Below are 18,395 nucleotides of genomic sequence, written 5' to 3' on the forward strand. Positions count from 1 at the left end.
AATAGGGTCAAACGTCTCCTTTCCGCCTCAGCCGCTTCTCCGAATCGCGCATGCGCTCACCCACGACGCTCCTCCGCGGGAGAATGTTTGCGTTCGTCTCTCTGCGCTCTGTCTACGGTCACGATCAGCCTGCCCGAGAACAGAGCTCCACTGCGCAGGCGCGCGCCGTCGCCCTGGCCTCGCCGGGCGGGCCGTCTCCCACCGCTTTCCCGCCCGCGCCTGCGCCCGCGCCTGCGCGAGCGGGTTGGTCGTCATGGTGACAGGACGCGGAGCGCCGCTCGAGCCGGCCTCGAGCTCAGTTGGAAAGTGGGCGCGCAGGCGGAGGCGCTCGCGGCCATGACTGACATTCTGTGCGATTGGCTGAACCGGGAAGTGAAGCTCTCGCGGGCCGTGGGTGAGTCCGGGCAGCGGCCGGAGCTGGGAGGGGGCTTTGCTTTGGAAGCGGCGGGAGGCGCGGGCGGGGGCTTCCCCTGCCCTGTCCCCCGCAGGCAGGCGCATTAAGGAGGAGCGGGAATTCGCTTTAATTTTAGATTGCCTGGAGAACAGAGCGTCCGCTGTCCTGGACATCAAATCCCCCCAGTCCGAGATGTGTGAATTTCTACAAAAAGTTCATTGAAAGGGGAACGGCGCTTTGCATGTGCTCACGGGCTAGGGTGGCCACCTATAAATCACCCCCAAACGGACAAAAGAGGACAGCGATGCGCATAACATTTGCAGTAGAAGTGCCAATTTAGAAGTAGTTATTATAATTTAAATAGACATTGCAGTACATTTCGCCAAACTGTGGAAGACTGTGACCATTGTGCCTCTTGTCCAGGTGCTAACTGTTGATGGGCAGCAGTTCTTGTGCTTCTTTATCTTTAAACTGGAAATGGGCAGGACAGCCCTTGTAATGGAGGATTCCTTCAAACAGAGGATACTTCTGTGGTAGTCCTTCAGATAGAGGACTGTCCTCTGTAAAAGAGAATACATGGCCACCCTATCAGAGGCACTGTTGATTGAAAGCATGCACTTCCCAGGATTAGCTCCAGCACTGAAAAATAGGTGCCACCAGCAGACTTGTCTTTCTGTATATCTTTGCACAATCGGCCATGAAATATTGACACACGGGGTAGGTATTCTGTGTTTATGAAAATAACATTCACCTAAGCAGCGAAGAAGTTATTACTGAAACCAATAACTATGTTTACAACAATTTAAAATCACAATTCCATGAAACACCATAAAATACATTAACAATAAAATAAAACAACACTGAAAATAATGTAACTATGTTGGAGAGTTAATGATTTGTCTAAATAGGATTGGTGGAGGGGGCAGTAATGTTACAGTCAGTCAACATTAATAACTAATACTGGAGTTACATTATACATTATGGAGTCCATTATCCAGTGGAGTCACACTGGATAATGTGTGACACTTCGGGGAAATTCTATGCAACTTCGTTGTTTTCCTTAGTTTTGAAACTGAGGTCTTGAAAACTTTTGGATTTGGAAGTGTTCATGTGGTGTGAACAATTTTCTAAATTCTAGGACAACAGAATGAGACATAGAATTGGTTTAAATATAGTACATTCAGAGAAAAGGCACTTTGAAATGGGAATGTTAGGTTTTATGTTAATAATGAAATGGCAGTAATACTTATGGAGAGCAGTAAGTGAGCAACTTCTCTTCTTGCTCCAGTTTGGAGTTGTAGCATCAAACCAGGAATACAGAAGTGCCCTCCTTCCCCATGTAAATATGATGTTGGAAAGGAGAATTTCTACACCATCATGACTATTTGATGTTCAAATGTACATGGCTACATTAAAAGATCTGGGGGTCCTGTTCTGAACCCTATTTGGTGAGGGGGCCATTTCTTAAGCTATGTTTTCCTATCTGCATGACACCCACTAGCCCTCCCATACCATGTCATACAGCTGGTGTTTTGCTTCTCCTTTTGGCTAGAGACATGCCATAGTTTAAATTTTCCCATGTTTAGAAAAATGGCCACTACCTTGCTTCCTTCTCTGTTGAAAAGGGAGCAATCAATATACTATAAACTGCAGGGATTTTAAGGATGTTCACAGGACAAGATGGACACCAAAATGAAAAAAAGGAACAGCTGCACCAATTGAATTCCCAGTGCATTTCAACACAGGGCTTTATCAAGGGAAAAATTCTTAGGGTGCAATCCTACGCATGTTTAGACAGAAAAAGGCCCTACAATTCCCAGCATGCCCCAGCCAGCAATATTGGCTGGAGCATGCTGGGAGCTGAAGGACTTTCTTTGGTCTAAACATGCATAGGTTTGTGCCCTTAGAAACTTTTCTGGAGGATTCCCTCTCCTTTACTTCTTCCAAAGAAGGCATTTTTCCCTTGATAAAGACCTGTGTTGAAACACGTTGGAAATTCAATTGGTGCAGCTGTTCCTTTTTTTCATTTTGGTTTCCAGCCTTACAGCTACTTTTTCTGATCCCTATTGGCACTGGGACAAGATGGATATATATTTTGGTTTTAAGACTGCAGAGAATTACTACAGAGGACCCCAGTTTGCAGAATTTTTATAATAGTGGTTAATTTAATACTGTCTCTAGGCTTATGCAGCTGTAGGAATTGGGTGTTCTGACTGAGCCCCTCAGATCCCTGAAAAAAATATTTGTTGGTTAAGGGGGCTTTGTGAGAGCAAAGAGTTTTTGCTGAGATAGTAGGGGATCCTTTTGAAGAGTGACAGCTGTAGTGCTGGAAATAGGGGTGGCTTGGTGTGCTCTTTCTGAACCTACTGAGCCTTTATGGCAGCCTTCCAAGTTCATCTCCCATCAGCCTTAGTCAGCCAGGAATCCTGACAGTTGTAGTCATAAACATCTGGAGGACACCAGGTTGGGAAAGGCTACTGTATGGTCTGTCACTATCTCCTGAGCCATCATTTATGATTGCTGCTTCTGTCTGTAGTATGCCATAGGCAGGATCAAGCCTAGTGAGGATTCAACATGGCAACACCCAAGGAAAGCCAGTTGAACTTGAGGAGTCTATTACATGAGTTATGTGGGTTAATCCAGGTGTCATTAGAATCCAGCCAGGGTCAGTAACTTCAGTAGACTTTGTGCTTTGCACACAGAAAGTCCCAGGTTCAGTCCCTGGCATCTTCAGTTAATGATCTGGGAGCAGGGGATGGGAAGAGACCTTTCTCTGCCTGAAACTCTGAATAGACAATATTGGGCTAGAAGGATAAATATTTTGACGTGGCATAAGGCAGCTTCCTGTGTTTAAGGCAGGGGGTCTGTCCAGGGAAAATGAGAGCTAGATCTGGAACAGGGGAAATGGAAAGGGCTGGATGATGGGTAGACAGGCAGTGGGAAGAGGAGTAGCCAGGAGACCATCCATGGAGGTGAGACGTGAGAGGTGTAGAGACAGCAGGAAGCAGCAGTGTTTCCTGTAGCTGAGAAATCTCCATGAATGCAGCTCCTACAAGCTATGCCTGTGTCTGGCTGAGTGGAAGGGAATACTTGGTTATGGACCAAATTCTTGGCTTCAGTGCCACCCGGTGAGAACAGGATCTCCTTATAAAGTTTTACCATTGGGGAAAGCAGCTGAGCAAAGATCCTTTATGATATTCAATTGGTACCCACCACAGTATTTCTAGCAGCCATTAGATTCTGATGCAGGTAAATGTGTATAAGTCCATGTGGTCAGAGTTGGGGAGTTTGCAAAATGCAGTGAGAGCCAGCTTGAAAAAGTAGATACAAATCGGAGATAAACTTCACAAGCAAGTACACTTGTGGGGTTGTCAGGCCTTAACCTGTAGATCAGCCTTCTCCAACCTGGTGGCCTCCAGATATGTTGGACTGCAACTCCCAGCATTCCCAGCCAGCATGGGGTTTGGAGGGCACCAGCTTGGGGAAGGCTGCTGTAGATCATACCGTTAAAAGCCTTGTAGAAGAATGCAATCCTTTTGACCATCACTCCTGCCACTTCTTCACTTCTCTTCACCCACTAACCTCCCCTACAAATCCTGCTTAATGTGGCCAGTTGGGAAAGGTGAAGCAGCAGGGTGAGAGAAGGAGGAGATGCATCTTCTCTTGCCTCTTTGTATGTTTTCAGGGTACTACAAACATGATCTCTTGACTGATGCCTACATCCTTGAGTGGTTTGGTGGGGGAAAAATAACAAGGGCTACAGCCTTTAGTTAATGAATTGGTTAAAACTTGTGATGGGCTAAATAAGTACTCCTGATTAATCAGGCGGAAGGTTTTTTAAAGAGGTATTGTGAATTATTTTAGTGCAGTCTTAAAAAAAAAAAATGTGGGTAGCATGTGTGAACTTCCCTTCCCTCAAGCGTAAAGGAATGCCTGTTCCCAGATAATGCTTGCTGAGATACATGCAAGCATTATCTAAATACAAGTGTAGTATTTGTATATTTTTCCCCTTCAGTTGTATCACTGATGCATATACAAATTTACGCAGATCTAATCAACTGATTCAAGCTCATGCAGTTAGTCGACTAAAGGCACAATCCTATGCATGTTTAGACAGAAAAAAAAAACCCCACAACTCCCAGCTGGTTGTGGAATGCTGGGAGTTGTAGGACTTTTTTTTTCTGTCGAAACATGCATAGGATTGTGCCCCAATTTATTTTATTTATTTATTGCATTTATACCCCACCTTTTTTCCTCGTGCAAGGAACCCAGGGCGGCTTACATTATCCTCCTCCTCTCCATTTTATCCTCACAACAACAACCCTGTGAGGTGGGTTGGGCTGAGAGTCTGTGACTGGCCCAAAGTCACCCAGTGAGCTTCCATGGCTGAGTGGGGACTAGAACCCGGATCTCCCAGCTCCTAGTCCAACACTCTTGTTAAAAACCCCAAGGCTTTTTAAAATTGTGTGACAATCCCCCTCCCCCTAACCTTGAATTAGGGGTTAACAACAGTCCAAATATCGCTGCTTGGTGTGGGCCCATGCAACTTGTCTTGTGGCTGGCTGGCTAGGACCTTGACACCCCATCTCCCACTTTGTTTGCAGTTTCAGGAAGGCAGTGCCTGGTCTATTATTTTAATTTTTTATTATTATATTTATATCCCACCTTTTTTCTTCTTGAAAAGAACCTAAAGGGACTTACATGGTCCTCCTCCTCTCCATTTTATCCGCACAACAACCCTGTGAGGTAGGTTAGGTTGAGAGTCAGTGACTGGCCCAAAGTCACCCAGTGAGCTTCATGGCTGAGTGGGGACTAGAACCCGGATCTCCCAACTACCAGTCCAGCACTCTAGCCACTACACCACACTGGCCTCATCAGCTGAATTTACCTTCCCCAACCTGGTGTTCTCCAGATATGTTGGACTTCCTCTTCTGTAGCCTCAGCCAGCATGGGCAGTGGTAAGAATGCTGGGAGTAGTAGTTCAAAACATGTAGAGGCCACCAGTTTGGGGAACGCTGCCTTAGTGGCCCCCATTGGAGCAGGCCTGGCTTCATGCCTTAAGCAGGCAGATCTGTGTGTGTACATTTGCACACTTTCTCAGGTTGAGGCTAGGAAAGTAAAATCCCTTTTGCAGGTGATGTTCATCCTGAATTACATAACAGGTGCTTACATCTCTGAAACTCCCAAGGGGCAAAAAAACAAAAACAAAAAGTGGTGGGGGGTGGAAGGAGGATTTTCATCACCCATGATGACTCTTGTGCAGATTCAAGGGACCCAAAGCAGTTGAGTTTCCTCAGTTAATAAGGACTCTGGGGCACAGAGATATATCTCAGAGGTTGTATCCAGTTGTTCCTTCCCTCTGAGATGTGAATGCCTTCCCTCCAGAGGAGAATATCATCCACACTGAGAGATGAAACCCTCCAAACAAGAAGCAGAATGACCAGATTTCTAATTCTCTTTGGGTTGGGGAAGAGGCAGTCATTGACACTGTGACTCAAGGCCTCTGTATGCCACATATTGATGCATTTATCTTATCCCTTCTCAAAAAGCAGTGTCTAGAAACACAGAGAATTAAAGAATTTATTCCAGAGTTGTTTTAGTTAAATACTTTCACTTTTATAATGTTTTAACAGCTGCTATCTTGAGAATGTACTGTTTATTTTATTTCTAGTGTTGTTTTTAATTGTGATCCACCTTGAGTGTTGTAGAAAAGTGTGATCTACATTATATTATTTTATTATTATTGCACAGATTCTGGACTATCCTATCCATTCTGTACTCGTTTAGGGCCAATTCATGCCTTAATGCAGGGAAATGGGAGTTGCTTCCTTGGAGGCTTTTCCCATGTGGCATCAGTTATGCCTAGATCAGCCCTCCAAATGTATTGTACTACAGTACCCATGGATGGAGGGTGATGGGAGTTGTAGTCCAACACATCTGGCAGGCACCAGGTTGAGGAAGCCTGTCTGGACAAGCTGTGACAAACCAAGTCATATATGGTGGCCCATCAGGGGCTTGTTAGCTGTCCTCTCTTTTATGCTGCCTGCCCGGGCGTGAAAGAAGAGGATTATTGAGTACTTAACAGGCCACAATGTGGGGCTAGTAGACTGCTTTGGGCTTGGTGGGTCACACATACACAGGCCTGACTTAGATGGAGGAAACATGTTGCGAATCACATGGTCTCATCCCATGCCAACATTGCCGGACTAGGTTGGCTCCCTCTCTGTTGTCCTTCCGCCGGCACTCAAAGCTGTTTTTACTCAAGCGGACCTTTGGCACGTAAGCAGGTCTGTTGGGTTCAATGCTGTTTTTATTCTATTATTCTTGTGTTTTAATTGTGTATTAATGTATTTGTTATTGTTCTAATCAAATGCTATTTCTCTATGATTGTAAGCCACCATTCGTTTGGTAGAAAGGTGGCGTACAAATTAAATAAATAAATGAATTGCCACAGCTGCATGGGAACTTGCTCCCGCACTGCAGTGATGACGTGTGAATCAGAGCAAACGAAGACAAAGAGTCTGTGAAATGCCACAAGCTGCAGTTTAACAAACAAACAAACCCAATACTTTCCTTTTTCTTCTTTAAAATTAAATCAGATCCGGAGTCTTTCTCCAGAGAATTTTCTTCAGGTTACCTCATTGGAGAACTTCTGAACAAGTTTGAACTTCAAGATGATTTTGATCAGTTTTCACAAAGCAGGTTAGTTGCTTTAGAACAAGTCTAGCCATGTTCATAATGCATGTCCAATTTGTAGTAGGGAATATATAGTAGGTTCAAGTGACGGCTCCAGGACTTGGGGACAAGACACCTGTAGTGGGGCTCCCCCACCTCACCACTGTTGCCACTACCCCATTACTTGCCCACTCCCTCTAGGGCCAGGGTGCTGCGCCATTGAAAGGGAGAGTGCAGGGAGAGCAGAGGTTGCTGTTCTTTCTCCTTCTTCCTCTCATTGCTTGATTCCTTGGGGAGCGCAACTGAGCAGGCAGCAATAGTAAAGAGGAGCAGCGGGGCCGTGGGGATCAGGCATAGGTCTCAACAGCAGGTGCTTGGCAGTAGGGATGCTGGAGAAATTCGAGATGGACCAAAATGAGCTCGGATTTCTAAGAATCCAATCTGCAGAATTCACTGCGGAGCAACCCCCTCGGGCAGTGTGGAGTCTGTGGACATCTGGATGATTTTTTTACTTTCCCGAAATTTATGCATATAAATTTGTAGGAAAATACATAAGTTTCTGCTGAGGACACGTTGAATGGAATGGGGACAATATGCTAAATATTATGCACCACGGTAAATTATGTAAATACTTACGTAATTATTTCCGTATTTTTCCACATGACGAAAAAAATATTTGCATCCGTCTGTGGACGGACAATGGAACAAAAGGCACCTGACAATCTGCGAAACGCAGATGGAGCGGATTTTACACAGTCCGTACATCCCTACTTGGCAGTGCCTAATCCTGGCACCAGTCCCAATAGGTTGAAATGGGACCTTTTATGTCACCAGCTTTAATTTGCTTAAATTGCAATTTGCAAGGCACAGTGGGCTGGTTCATGAGTCATGCGAAAATCAGCTTGAGCAGGAAGAAGCCGTTGCAAGCCATAGACTCACATGCTCCCCCTGCCTTTCTTGTTCTCCTGCGCAACCAGGAGGGGGACTTAGGCAGCTTTTACACACCCTGCTCCCACTTGCGCTGAATATCAGCTTATGTTGTTGTCCAGACCAGGGCTTGGGGTATAACAAGTTCTGGACAGTTTTTGAACAACCCAGCTTCAAATCATGAACTTGGCTTCTTAAACTAAGCAGAGTTTGTTATTAATCATGATCTCTGCTCCAGATGACACAATAAGCTGACTTTAAGAGAAACTAAACACTGCTGAAATCCTCCTTGCAGTCGAGGAGGAGGATAGGGAAAGTTGATAGTGCATGAGCCTGAGGCTGCTCCTTGCTGCTCTTGCATCCCTCACTAAACCATCCCTTAATGTGACATGCAAACTGGGCTACAGTTATTGCTAGAAGATTTTCTTCCTGACTAATGTAGTTCTGCTGACTTTCCTAGGCAACGATGCATTTCTCACTACAAACGGGAGAGGAGGTATGTCATCAACACAATGATGGTGCATGTGCAAATATATTGTGGACATGTTACCTAGAGCAATCCATTATAGCCACCATATATGCTTAGAGGGATGTAAAATGGTGGCTTCCGTGTTGCCACTCCTGTCAAGAGAGCCTGTGAGAACCCCACTGGATACGGAAAGAGATTGAGATGGGTGCTATAGCTCCAAGTCAGAACACAAGCTTTGCATGCAGAAGGTCCTGAGTTCAGTCTCTGGTATCTCTAGTGAAAAGGATCTTGGGTAACAGGGCGAGGAAAAACCTCTCTACATGAGACATAGGAGAACTGTGGCCAGACAGAGTAGATAATACTGTGCTAGATGGACCAGTTGTCTAATTCAGTATAAAGCAACATCATATGCGTAAAGGGAAGATGGTCTTTGGTTTTAAAACATTGGGTTGGATCCAGACTGAGTAAGTCAGGATTAGTTCCACTGAAAGGAGTGGGACAAGTTAGTCACAACTAACGCAAGTCCCTCTGATTTTGTTGGGACTAAATACTGACTGCCTTAGCTTGGATCCAACCCATTGGTTATGGTCACCCAAACATTTTGATCTGTTCATTCCTGATATTAATTTTGCTTAGTTCTATTACTTTCTCCCCCCTCCCCTGCAAATGAGCATATTTATTGAAGGATGCTGAGCTTGCAGGTCAGTTTTCGGGAAGACATCCACATTTTAAGTGGGAAGAGCCTTATGCAGTGACACATTTTTCTGTCATGTACACTTACAGGCTTTCCAGTGCAAAACTTAACAACTTTTCTCGCATGGAGCCCACGCTTCAACTTCTGGGTGTGCAGTTTGACCAAAATATAGCCCGAAACATCATGACAGAGCAGCATGGAGCTGCCACCAAGCTCATATACCAATTGTACGTGGCTCTAGAGAAAAAGAAAAAAGCGGGACTCACTGGAGTTGCCATGGATGCCATGAGACCCTCAGCTCATGCAAAGCTCAAAAGTGTGGGAACTGAGATGTATCGAGAGGTGAGTTTGTCTCTGTAAGGGCATCATTCTTTCTCTAGGCAAAATGCAGCCTATGGACATGCTCTTTTTTTGGAGTGGTGGGAATCAAAAGTGAATACATGTAGACTAAATTTCTGTTGACTCTACTGCATCTCTGTGTAAAGCAGGGGTGGGCAACTTCTGACCTCCCTGATGATTTGGCCTACAACTCCCATCAGCTGTAGCCAGCATAACCAGTGGTGAAGGAGTTGGAGGCCAAAACATCTGGAGGGCCACAAGTTGTCCACTGCTGCTGTAAAGGATGCACTGAGTTAATTGTTCATTAATTCTTCACTTCTTCGTTGTACCCAATGTGTGTTTGTAATCTGCTGAGAGAACATTGGCTATTTGGTGGATTAAAAATATAATAAATAAAATGAACACCTGCTTCCCTCTGTAGATTTTGGGATTAAAAGGGGAGACCCTTCTCCGGATGCTGCCATGTTCCAAGGTCAGGCAGATCGCTACAAGGATCAGGGTCTTTGCAGTAGGGGAGCCCTCCTTGTGGGACTGCCCAACTAAGGGGGCTCCTCACATGGCCACTTTTCAGAGGTGGGCTAAGGCCTTGTACAGACAGCTCTTTGAATTTGCTTCTGTCTTGTTTAGTTGCTGTCATGGTGCGTTAAAATAGTTGTAATTATCTTGTCTTTTTAAATACTGTGAAGTGCATTGAGCACTCTTGCAGGCTCTGAAACAAGAATCCTGTTTTTTTTTTTTATGGGTCTTGCAATGTTTTCTGAAGGTCAACAAAACAAAACTGAAACACACCATGGCAGGCAAGCACCCTCCTCAAGGGATTGGCTGTGGCTTAGAGGCTCCATTGTACACATGAAGCTCCCCTGGTTGGCTGCTTGGGTTGTCAGTCGCATATAAATCGGAGCACACACAGGACTCTTTATAGAAGTGAACAACTTCCACAACTGTTCATTCTCCATGGGAAGCATTGTGCCACTGACTTAAATACTTTAGGGGTTTCTCGAAGTTGTATCTTCCTCATGGTTTGCCTTCTCCCAGCAGGTGTCTGCATAGTTCTCTATGCTTTCTGTCTTGATGCAAATGTTGTTGTTCAGTCGTTAAGTCGTGTCCGACTCTTCGTGACCCCATGGACCATAGCACGCCAGGCCTTCCTGTCCTCCACTCTCAAGTTCATATTCATTGCATCGGTGATGCTATCTAGTCATCTCATCCTCTGCCGTCCCCTTCTCCTTTTGCCTTCCATCTTTCCCAACATCAAGGACTTTTCCAGGGAGTTTTCTCTTCGCATTAGGTGGCCAAAATATTTGAGCTTCAGCTTCAGTATCTGTCCTTCCAATGAGCACTTAGGGTTGATTTCCTTTAGGACTGACTGATTTGACCTCCTTGCAGTCCAGGGGACTCGTAAGAGTCTTCTCCAGCACCACAGTTCGAAGGCATTGATTCTTCGGCGCTCAGCCTTCCTTATAGTCCAGCTCTCACAGCCATATGTTGCTACTGGGAAAACCATAGCTTTGAGTATACGAATCTTTTTCAGCAAGGTGATGTCTCTGCTTCTTACTATGCTATCTAGGTTTGCCATAACTTTCCTCCCAAGGAGCAAGCATCTTCTAATTTCATGGCTACAGTCACCGTCTGCGGTGATCTTGGAGCCCAAGAAAATAAAATCTGTCACTGCTTCCATTTCTTCCCCTTCTATATGCCAGGAAGTGATGGGGCCAGATGCCATGATCTTAGTTTTTGTAATGTTGAGTTTCAAACCAGCCTTTGCACTCTCCACTTTCACTCTCAACAAGAGGCTCTTTAGATCCTCTTCGCTTTCTGCCATAAGGGTGGTATGGTCTGCGTATATGAGGTTGTTGATAATTCTCCTGGCAATCTTAATTCCGACCTGTGATTCATCCAACCCGGCGTTTCTTATGATGTACTCTGCATATAAATTAAATAAGCAGGGAGACAACATACAGCCTTGTCGTACTCCTTTCCTTGATGCAAATAGCTTGTACTTATTTTCCATCTTAGAAAGCTGAAACTGGGCTATAGGCCCAGAAATCTGAATAAGGAGAACAGTGCTGTAAATCTTTCAGAACAGATGTTCCCTCGTCTCATATACATCGTTACTCCCCCTAAACTGGCTCTACATCCTCCATCAGGACAAGAATAACTCTAAATTAGCTACATACTGCAGGCCAAATTCACACTGAAGCTGTTGGCATACTTTTCACATGTAAGCTTTCTCTTTGTTTTGCTTCATCATATATTTCACTTTGGTTGAGTCGGGCTGCTGCGCCAAGCAGCCATTAAATAAAGTTCTTCACCACATCGGCAGATCCTGGAACGCTGACCAAGCTATTTATTTCAGTAGACTTATGCCACTTTTCAGAGCAAAGGTGGCTCACCATCCATATCATTAAAACAAATAATATAGAACAGCAGGTAGGGTTTTAAACTATAACAGCAATGCAAAACACATCCCGATCCATCCCGACAGTCCAGGTAAAACCCATTAAGCAATACAACAGAATTTAAAATGGAGAGCAAGGGAGCATACGTCTGATGGCAGGCGTCTATGCATGTGTCCAAAGAACAGGGGTGCTGAACCTCGTTCAGTCCGAGGGCCAAAATCAATTTGGGAGAAGCTCTCAGGGGCCACCTTTCAGTGGTGGGTGGGTGGGGCTGAAGGCAAAAGGGGCCAGGGCCGGAAATAGCAGCATATGTTAGCTTAAAGCTCCTGCTGCCAGTAACTAAGCCAGAGGAGAGGCATTTCAGCCTTTTAGAGTGGGGGGGAAAGCTGCACAAACACCGGGCAACTGCCGAATGACCGGCGATTGGGGGAAAGGGGGCAGGGCCAGGAAAGAAGGCATGGTTATCCGGGGAACCTTGGAGTGCCAGATCCGGCCCCCAGGTGAGCCAGATCCGGCCCCCAGGTGAGCCAGATCCGGCCCGTGGGTCTGAGGCTCAACATCCCTGCCGTAGCTGGATGAAGAACCATGAGTGCAAACACGTCTAGCGTACCATGTTCCTAACTCAGTCCAGCAGCTGGGGCTGTGCATGTGTAACCTTAGTTGCCCATCAGCAATCAGTGGGGACGGGGATGGATAGACTCCTTCCATTTTGCCTCACCCTGGCAAACAGCCAATTACCAGGATGCTGGATCCACATGTAGCTGAATTAAGGAGTATGTCTAGGGCAGGGGTGGGGCACTTTGGTGTGGTGAACCCCAGAACCCCCCCCCCCCAACTGCACTTGATGGCTTGGTGGCAAAAAAACCAACAAGTTTACGTTTGTCCCATTTAAGCATCTGTTGCAGTTTGCCACCAATTTTTTGGGTGGTGTGGTTGCCATGCTAGAGGCCAGGCAGGTGCATGCAGTCAGGATGCCACGTGTTTCCCTCCCCTGATCTAGGATAATGAGGAGCTTCTGTTTCAGCAGCCCATACCAATCAAACGTCTATGGATGGCACTCGGTGCATTCTCCTTTGGGCAAATGTATGGTGGGGTGGCAGAAGAGGCAACAGCTTGTTCCTCCTCTATGCATTCATATTCTGTGGAGGAGAAATAAAGCCAGAAAGTATTTTGCTGCCTATTTATTCTAGGATAAACGAAGATTAAAATCAGAAGTGCCTGTTTAAACCACTGCATTTTGCTTCATCGGACATGTTGAAGGGCCGTAGCTCAGTGACTGAGCTCATGCTTTGCATGCAAAAGTTCTCAGGTTAGGTTCAATCCCCAGCCTCTATCTACAGTGTAGATAATCATAGAATCATAGAATAGTAGGGTTGGAAGGGGCCTACAAGGCCATCGAGTCCAACCCCCTGCTCAATGCAGGAATCCAAGTCAGAGCATCCCTGACAGGTGGCTGTCCAGCCTCGTCTTGAAGGCCTCCAGTGTGGGAGAGCCCACCACCTCCCCAGGTAATTGGTTCCATTGTCATATTGCTCTTACAGTCAGGAAGTTTTTCCTGATGTTCAGCCGGAATCTGGCTTCCTGTAACTTGAGCCCATTATTCCATGTCCTGCACTCTGGGATGATCAAGAAGAGATCCTGGCCTTCTCTGTGACAACCTTTCAAGTACTTGAAGAGTGCTATCATATCTCCCCTCAGTCTTCTCTTCTCAAGACTAAACATGCCCAGTTCTTTCAGTCTCTCTTCATAGGGCTTTGTTTCCAGTCCCCTGATCATCTTTGTTGCCCTCCTCTGAACCCTCTCCAGTTTGTCTGCATCCTTCTTAAAATGTGGTGCCCAGAACTGGACACAGTACTCCAGAGGAGGCCTAATCAGTGCTGAGTAGAGGGGAACTAGTACTTCCTGGGATTTGGAAGCTATGCTTCTATGAATGCAGCCCCAAATAGCATTTGCCTTTTTTGCAGCCATATCACATTGTTGGCTCATATTCAGCTTGTGATCAACAACAATTCCAAGATCCTTCTCGCTTGTAGTGTGGTTGAGCCACGTGTCCCCCATCTTGTAACTGTGCTTTTGGTTTCTTTTTCCTGGTGCAGAACTTGGCATTTATCCCTATTAAATGTCATTCTGTTGTTTTCAGCCCAGCGCTCCAGTCTATCCAGATCACTTTGAATTTTGTTTCTGTCTTCTAAAGTATTAGCTATCCCGCCCAATTTTGTGTCATCTGCAAATGTGATCAGCATTCCCTGCACCTCCTCCTCCAAGTCATTCATAAAAATGTTGAAGAGCACTGGGCCCAGGACTGAGCCCTGCGGTACTCCACTCGTTACCTCTCCCCAGTTTGAGAAGGGCCCATTGATAAGCACTCTTTGAGTCCAATTCTGTAGCCAACTGTGGATCCACCGGATCATTGTTTCATGTAGCCCACTTTGAGCTAATTTGCTCATCAGGATATCATGGGGCACTTTGTCGCAAGCTTTGCTGAAGTTGAGGTATATCATGTCTACAGCATTCCCACGGTCTACAAGGGAGGTTACTTGATCAAAAAATGAGATCAGATTTGTCTGGCAGGACTTGTTTTTGACAAATCCATGTTGGCTTCGAGTAATCACTGCGTTGTTGTCAAGGTGCTTCCAGATGGATTGCTTTATCATCTGCTCCAGAATTTTCGCAGGGATTGATGTCAGACTGACTGGTCTGTAGTTCCCAGGTTCCTCCTTTTTACCCTTTTTGAAGATAGGGACAACGTTAGCCCTCCTCCAGTCATCTGGCACTTCCCCCGTCCTCCATGATTTCTCAAAGAGAATAGACAGCAGTTCTGGGAGTTCTTCTGCCAGAATAAAGAGTTCCTTTATTACTCTAGGATGCAATTCATCTGGCCCTGGAGATTTGAACTCATTCAAAGTAATTAGGTGTTCCTTGACCATATGTCTATCGATCTCAAGCTGCAGTCCTGCCCCTTCAGCCTGTACTTCGCCTTTGCCAGGGGGGTCATAGACCCTCTTTTGGGAGAAGACTGAGCAAAGTAGGAATTGAGCACCTCTGCCTTTTCTTTGTCATCTGTTATCGTTTTGCCATCCTTATTTAATAGCTGAACCACCATTTCTTTCCTCTGCCTTTTACTATGCACGTCGCTGAAGAAAGCCTTTTTGTTGTTTTTAGCATCCCTTGCTAACCTCAGCTCGTTCTCAGCTTTAGCCTTCCTGACGCCATCCCTGCAATTCTGTGCTACCTGCCTGTACTCTTCCTTTGTTACTTGGCCTTCTTTCCACTTCCTATATGTGTCCTTTTTTGTTTTCAGGTCATCCCTAAGCTTTTTGTGAAGCCACATTGGCTTCTTCTGTTGTCTTCCACCTTTTCTTCTTGTTGGAATTGCTTGTGATTGTGCCTTGAGAATTTCCTTTTTTAAAAGCTCCCACCCATCTTGGACTCCTTTTCTCGTTAGCGTCGCTTGCCATGGGACCTTACTGATCATTGTTCTGAGTTTATTAAAATCAGCTTTCCTAAAATCCAGGGTACGCGTTTGACTACACTCGGCTTTTGCTTCCCTTAGAACCAAGAACTCAAGTACAACATGGTCACTTTCCCCCAGAGTTAATAATACTGATCTCGATGGAGCAATAAGGCAGTGTTCTATGTCACTTAGCATAAATGGGCAGTGCATTTTCTTTTGTATGTGAAAAGGTTGGGGTGAGGGGAAGCTTGACAATCCAGATCAGAACCTCGGGCTTAGTGGCCAAATCCGGCCCTGTGTTGTTCTCCAAATGGCCGTGACCCTTTCCCCAAACTACTGATTGTTTGGTAGTTTCCTGGCCTTTGTGCAGTTTTTTTCCTCATTCTAAAAGGTTGAAATGCCTCTCTCCTAAGGCTTAGTGACTGGCAGCAAGTGCTTTAAGTTTAAATATGCTGGTATTTTTTGGCTTCGCCCATTTGCCATTGGCCACACCCACCACTAGAATGTGGCCCCTGAGAGCTTCTCCAAAATGGAATTCAGTCCTCGGGGTAAAGAGGTTCAACACCCCCAATCTAGATAGATAGGATATGGTTGCACGCTTTAGAACCATGTTGTTCAGTGTAGCATTTAAGTCTGAAACAAAATATGTTGCTTTCCATGTGACCCTCACCCGCCAGTGGCTTGTAATCTACAGAACTGAAGATAGTGACCGCCATCTTTGATTTCCACTCAGTCGATGAAATGCATGCCCTCTCGTAGCTGACGGTGTTAGACCAAGATACACCAGATTTCAGGCATGTGCATAATTTCCCTAACTGCACAGAGAGGGGCCATATCTTAGTGGTAGAGCACTTGCTTTGCATTCAGAATGTCCCAGGTTCAGTCCCAGTTATTTCCAGTTAAAAGGGGCAGGTAGCAGGTGATGGAAAGGACTTCTCCCTGTCTGTGGTCCTGGAGAGCTGCTGCCAGTCAGTGTCAACAATACTGGGCTAGATGAATTAATGGTCAGACCCAGCAAAAGTGTAATATGTACTCAATGTGTCTTCAAATATTTTGGAAAAATCTTCTCATTTCAGCGCCTTAAATCCCTCGTGCCACGTCAGGCAGATCTGTCACTCCAGCAAATTTCAGACAGCTTTCAAAACAAAGCCAAGAATCTGGAAAATAAGATGGTTAGTATGCAATTTGTGAAGCAACAGCAAGCAAAGAAACTCCAGGAGGAAAAAAAAGTTCAAGACACAGAAAAGGTGAAAAGCTGCTTTTCCTTTCTACCCCAAGGTTGCAGAAAATGTTTATTCATTGTTTTATGTCTAGGCCAATGAGTTTTCCTGTGAAGTAAATGCTTTTAGGCTGCAGTCCTTAATGCACTTACTAGGGAGTAAGTTTCATCAAATTCAGTGGGAATTATTTTTGAGAAAACTTGCATAGGATTGAGTTGTCAAGGTGCTTCCAGATTGTTCCTGCAATCCCACTACCTCATTCATGGAGTTTTAGAGGGGTCCAGACCACATCATCTTCCATTTGTAGCCCTCCTATGTTTTCCCATTGCTTCTTCTGTCTTTTTGCTTACCGGACAAAAATCTGGTAAGGAAGAAAAAGACAAAATAACTGCACATTATAAGTTCAGTAGCTTATAAATGACCACTGCAATGGGGATAGGTACCCAGATGTGCATCGTATCCAGAATAGGTATGCATGTGGAAGGCTGCTTCTGTGCATAGGTTTCTTTCCTGGATCACCGGGGTTTTATCTTTGATCAAATACTTTTTACTTCCATTTGTCAAGCTTCACATATCACTGCAAAAACTCCTCTCTTTCTAAAAACTCTTCCTAAAGTAAATGTTACTTTAATTATACCCTTAACATATATGTTGGGAACAATTTGATGGAGGATACCATCATTTGAGATAAGATTACCATTCCAAAATGTGTAGTTTTAGGCTTTAACGTTTTCCCCTTACTACTTCGGAGATGGGAATTTTAATTTCCCGTGTGATGTTTCGTGATTCCTGAAATAGGTTTTAAACTAAAGCATACGTATGAATGTTGGAAAATGAGTCCTGCTGTGATAAGCCATGCAATTTAGCTGTCGTTTCCTTGGGAAATAAAAAGGCACTTATATAAATAACAATTTTCCAACATATACCAAGTCACATTTCCAATGCAGTTGGTGGGCCTACTCCTCCACGTAGAGAGCAGTCCTGTGGCCCCTGGACAGCGTCGGGGACGGGGGGAGCAGCACAGGATATTTTGGATTCTTTGATCTGAGGCCGGAGCCAGCGCTCCAACCTTGGACCCAGGAGTCTGAGCTCCCTGCCCCCTCCCCCTCACAGCCGGTGTGGATAGCACTTGAGAAAAAGGAGGCAGGGCTACATGTTACCTGCACTTAAGGAAGGAGGTAACTCTATTGTTTGCTTGAGGAGAAGCCGTCCACTGCGGGTTCCCTTTGCAAATGCCAAACTGTACTTGCTCTTTGCATAATAATTAAAAATGAGACGTTAGAATAATGAGAAATTAAAGTTCCGTTATACTTTATTTGCAGTTATTGCAGAGTATAAAGAAACTTTCATTTCTCGTTATTCTAAAGTCTCATTTTTTAATTAATGTATTATTTATTTAAATATTCGAGGCATTTTTTCCCTGCTCTTCAGTGAGAAGGCTCCTGGAGCTGCTTACAAGAATCAGTAATTAGTCAATCCCTGCCCTCAAGCTTACGGGCATCTCTACACCAGCCTAAAATCCTGCATTTAAAATGGGGCTTTCTGCTTCCGTTTTAAATGCAGGATCACCACTTGACTCCCTTTACATGCGCTTCCTTCCCCCACACTTCTCCCCATATTTGAGTCATCCATTAGCTTTCATTGAGCTTGCTCCTCTTCTTGCTGCTTTAACCCTTTTCACGGAGGAAACTGAAGCAGAACACAATGGATCACAATAGCTCATGATCTGCGATCTATTTGAAAACGGAACATAGGGCATTTAGTGCAGGAGGGTCACAGCAGGGTCACGGCGTCATGTAAAGAGCCCGCAAACTTCCATGAAGG

General features: G+C 45.1%; 1 protein-coding gene across 1 annotated transcript in view; it reads left to right on the forward strand.

The window, feature by feature from the left end:
* Positions 1 to 235: 235 nt before the first annotated feature.
* The window catches only part of SPEF2 (sperm flagellar and cilia associated 2), a 168,802-nt gene continuing 150,642 nt past the window's right edge, over positions 236 to 18,395 (forward strand). Inside the window, exons 1-4 of the mRNA XM_084833059.1 lie at positions 236 to 394; positions 6,994 to 7,096; positions 9,249 to 9,501; positions 16,428 to 16,598. Of these exons, the coding sequence (XP_084689185.1) occupies positions 337 to 394; positions 6,994 to 7,096; positions 9,249 to 9,501; positions 16,428 to 16,598 (585 nt within the window). The 5' untranslated portion in view covers positions 236 to 336. The remainder of the gene's footprint in view (positions 395 to 6,993; positions 7,097 to 9,248; positions 9,502 to 16,427; positions 16,599 to 18,395) is intronic.

The sequence above is a fragment of the Heloderma suspectum genome, chromosome 2 (genome assembly GCF_057233095.1).
Source record: "Heloderma suspectum isolate Gila_16-S chromosome 2, 16-S_ref, whole genome shotgun sequence".
Taxonomy (NCBI): domain Eukaryota; kingdom Metazoa; phylum Chordata; class Lepidosauria; order Squamata; family Helodermatidae; genus Heloderma; species Heloderma suspectum.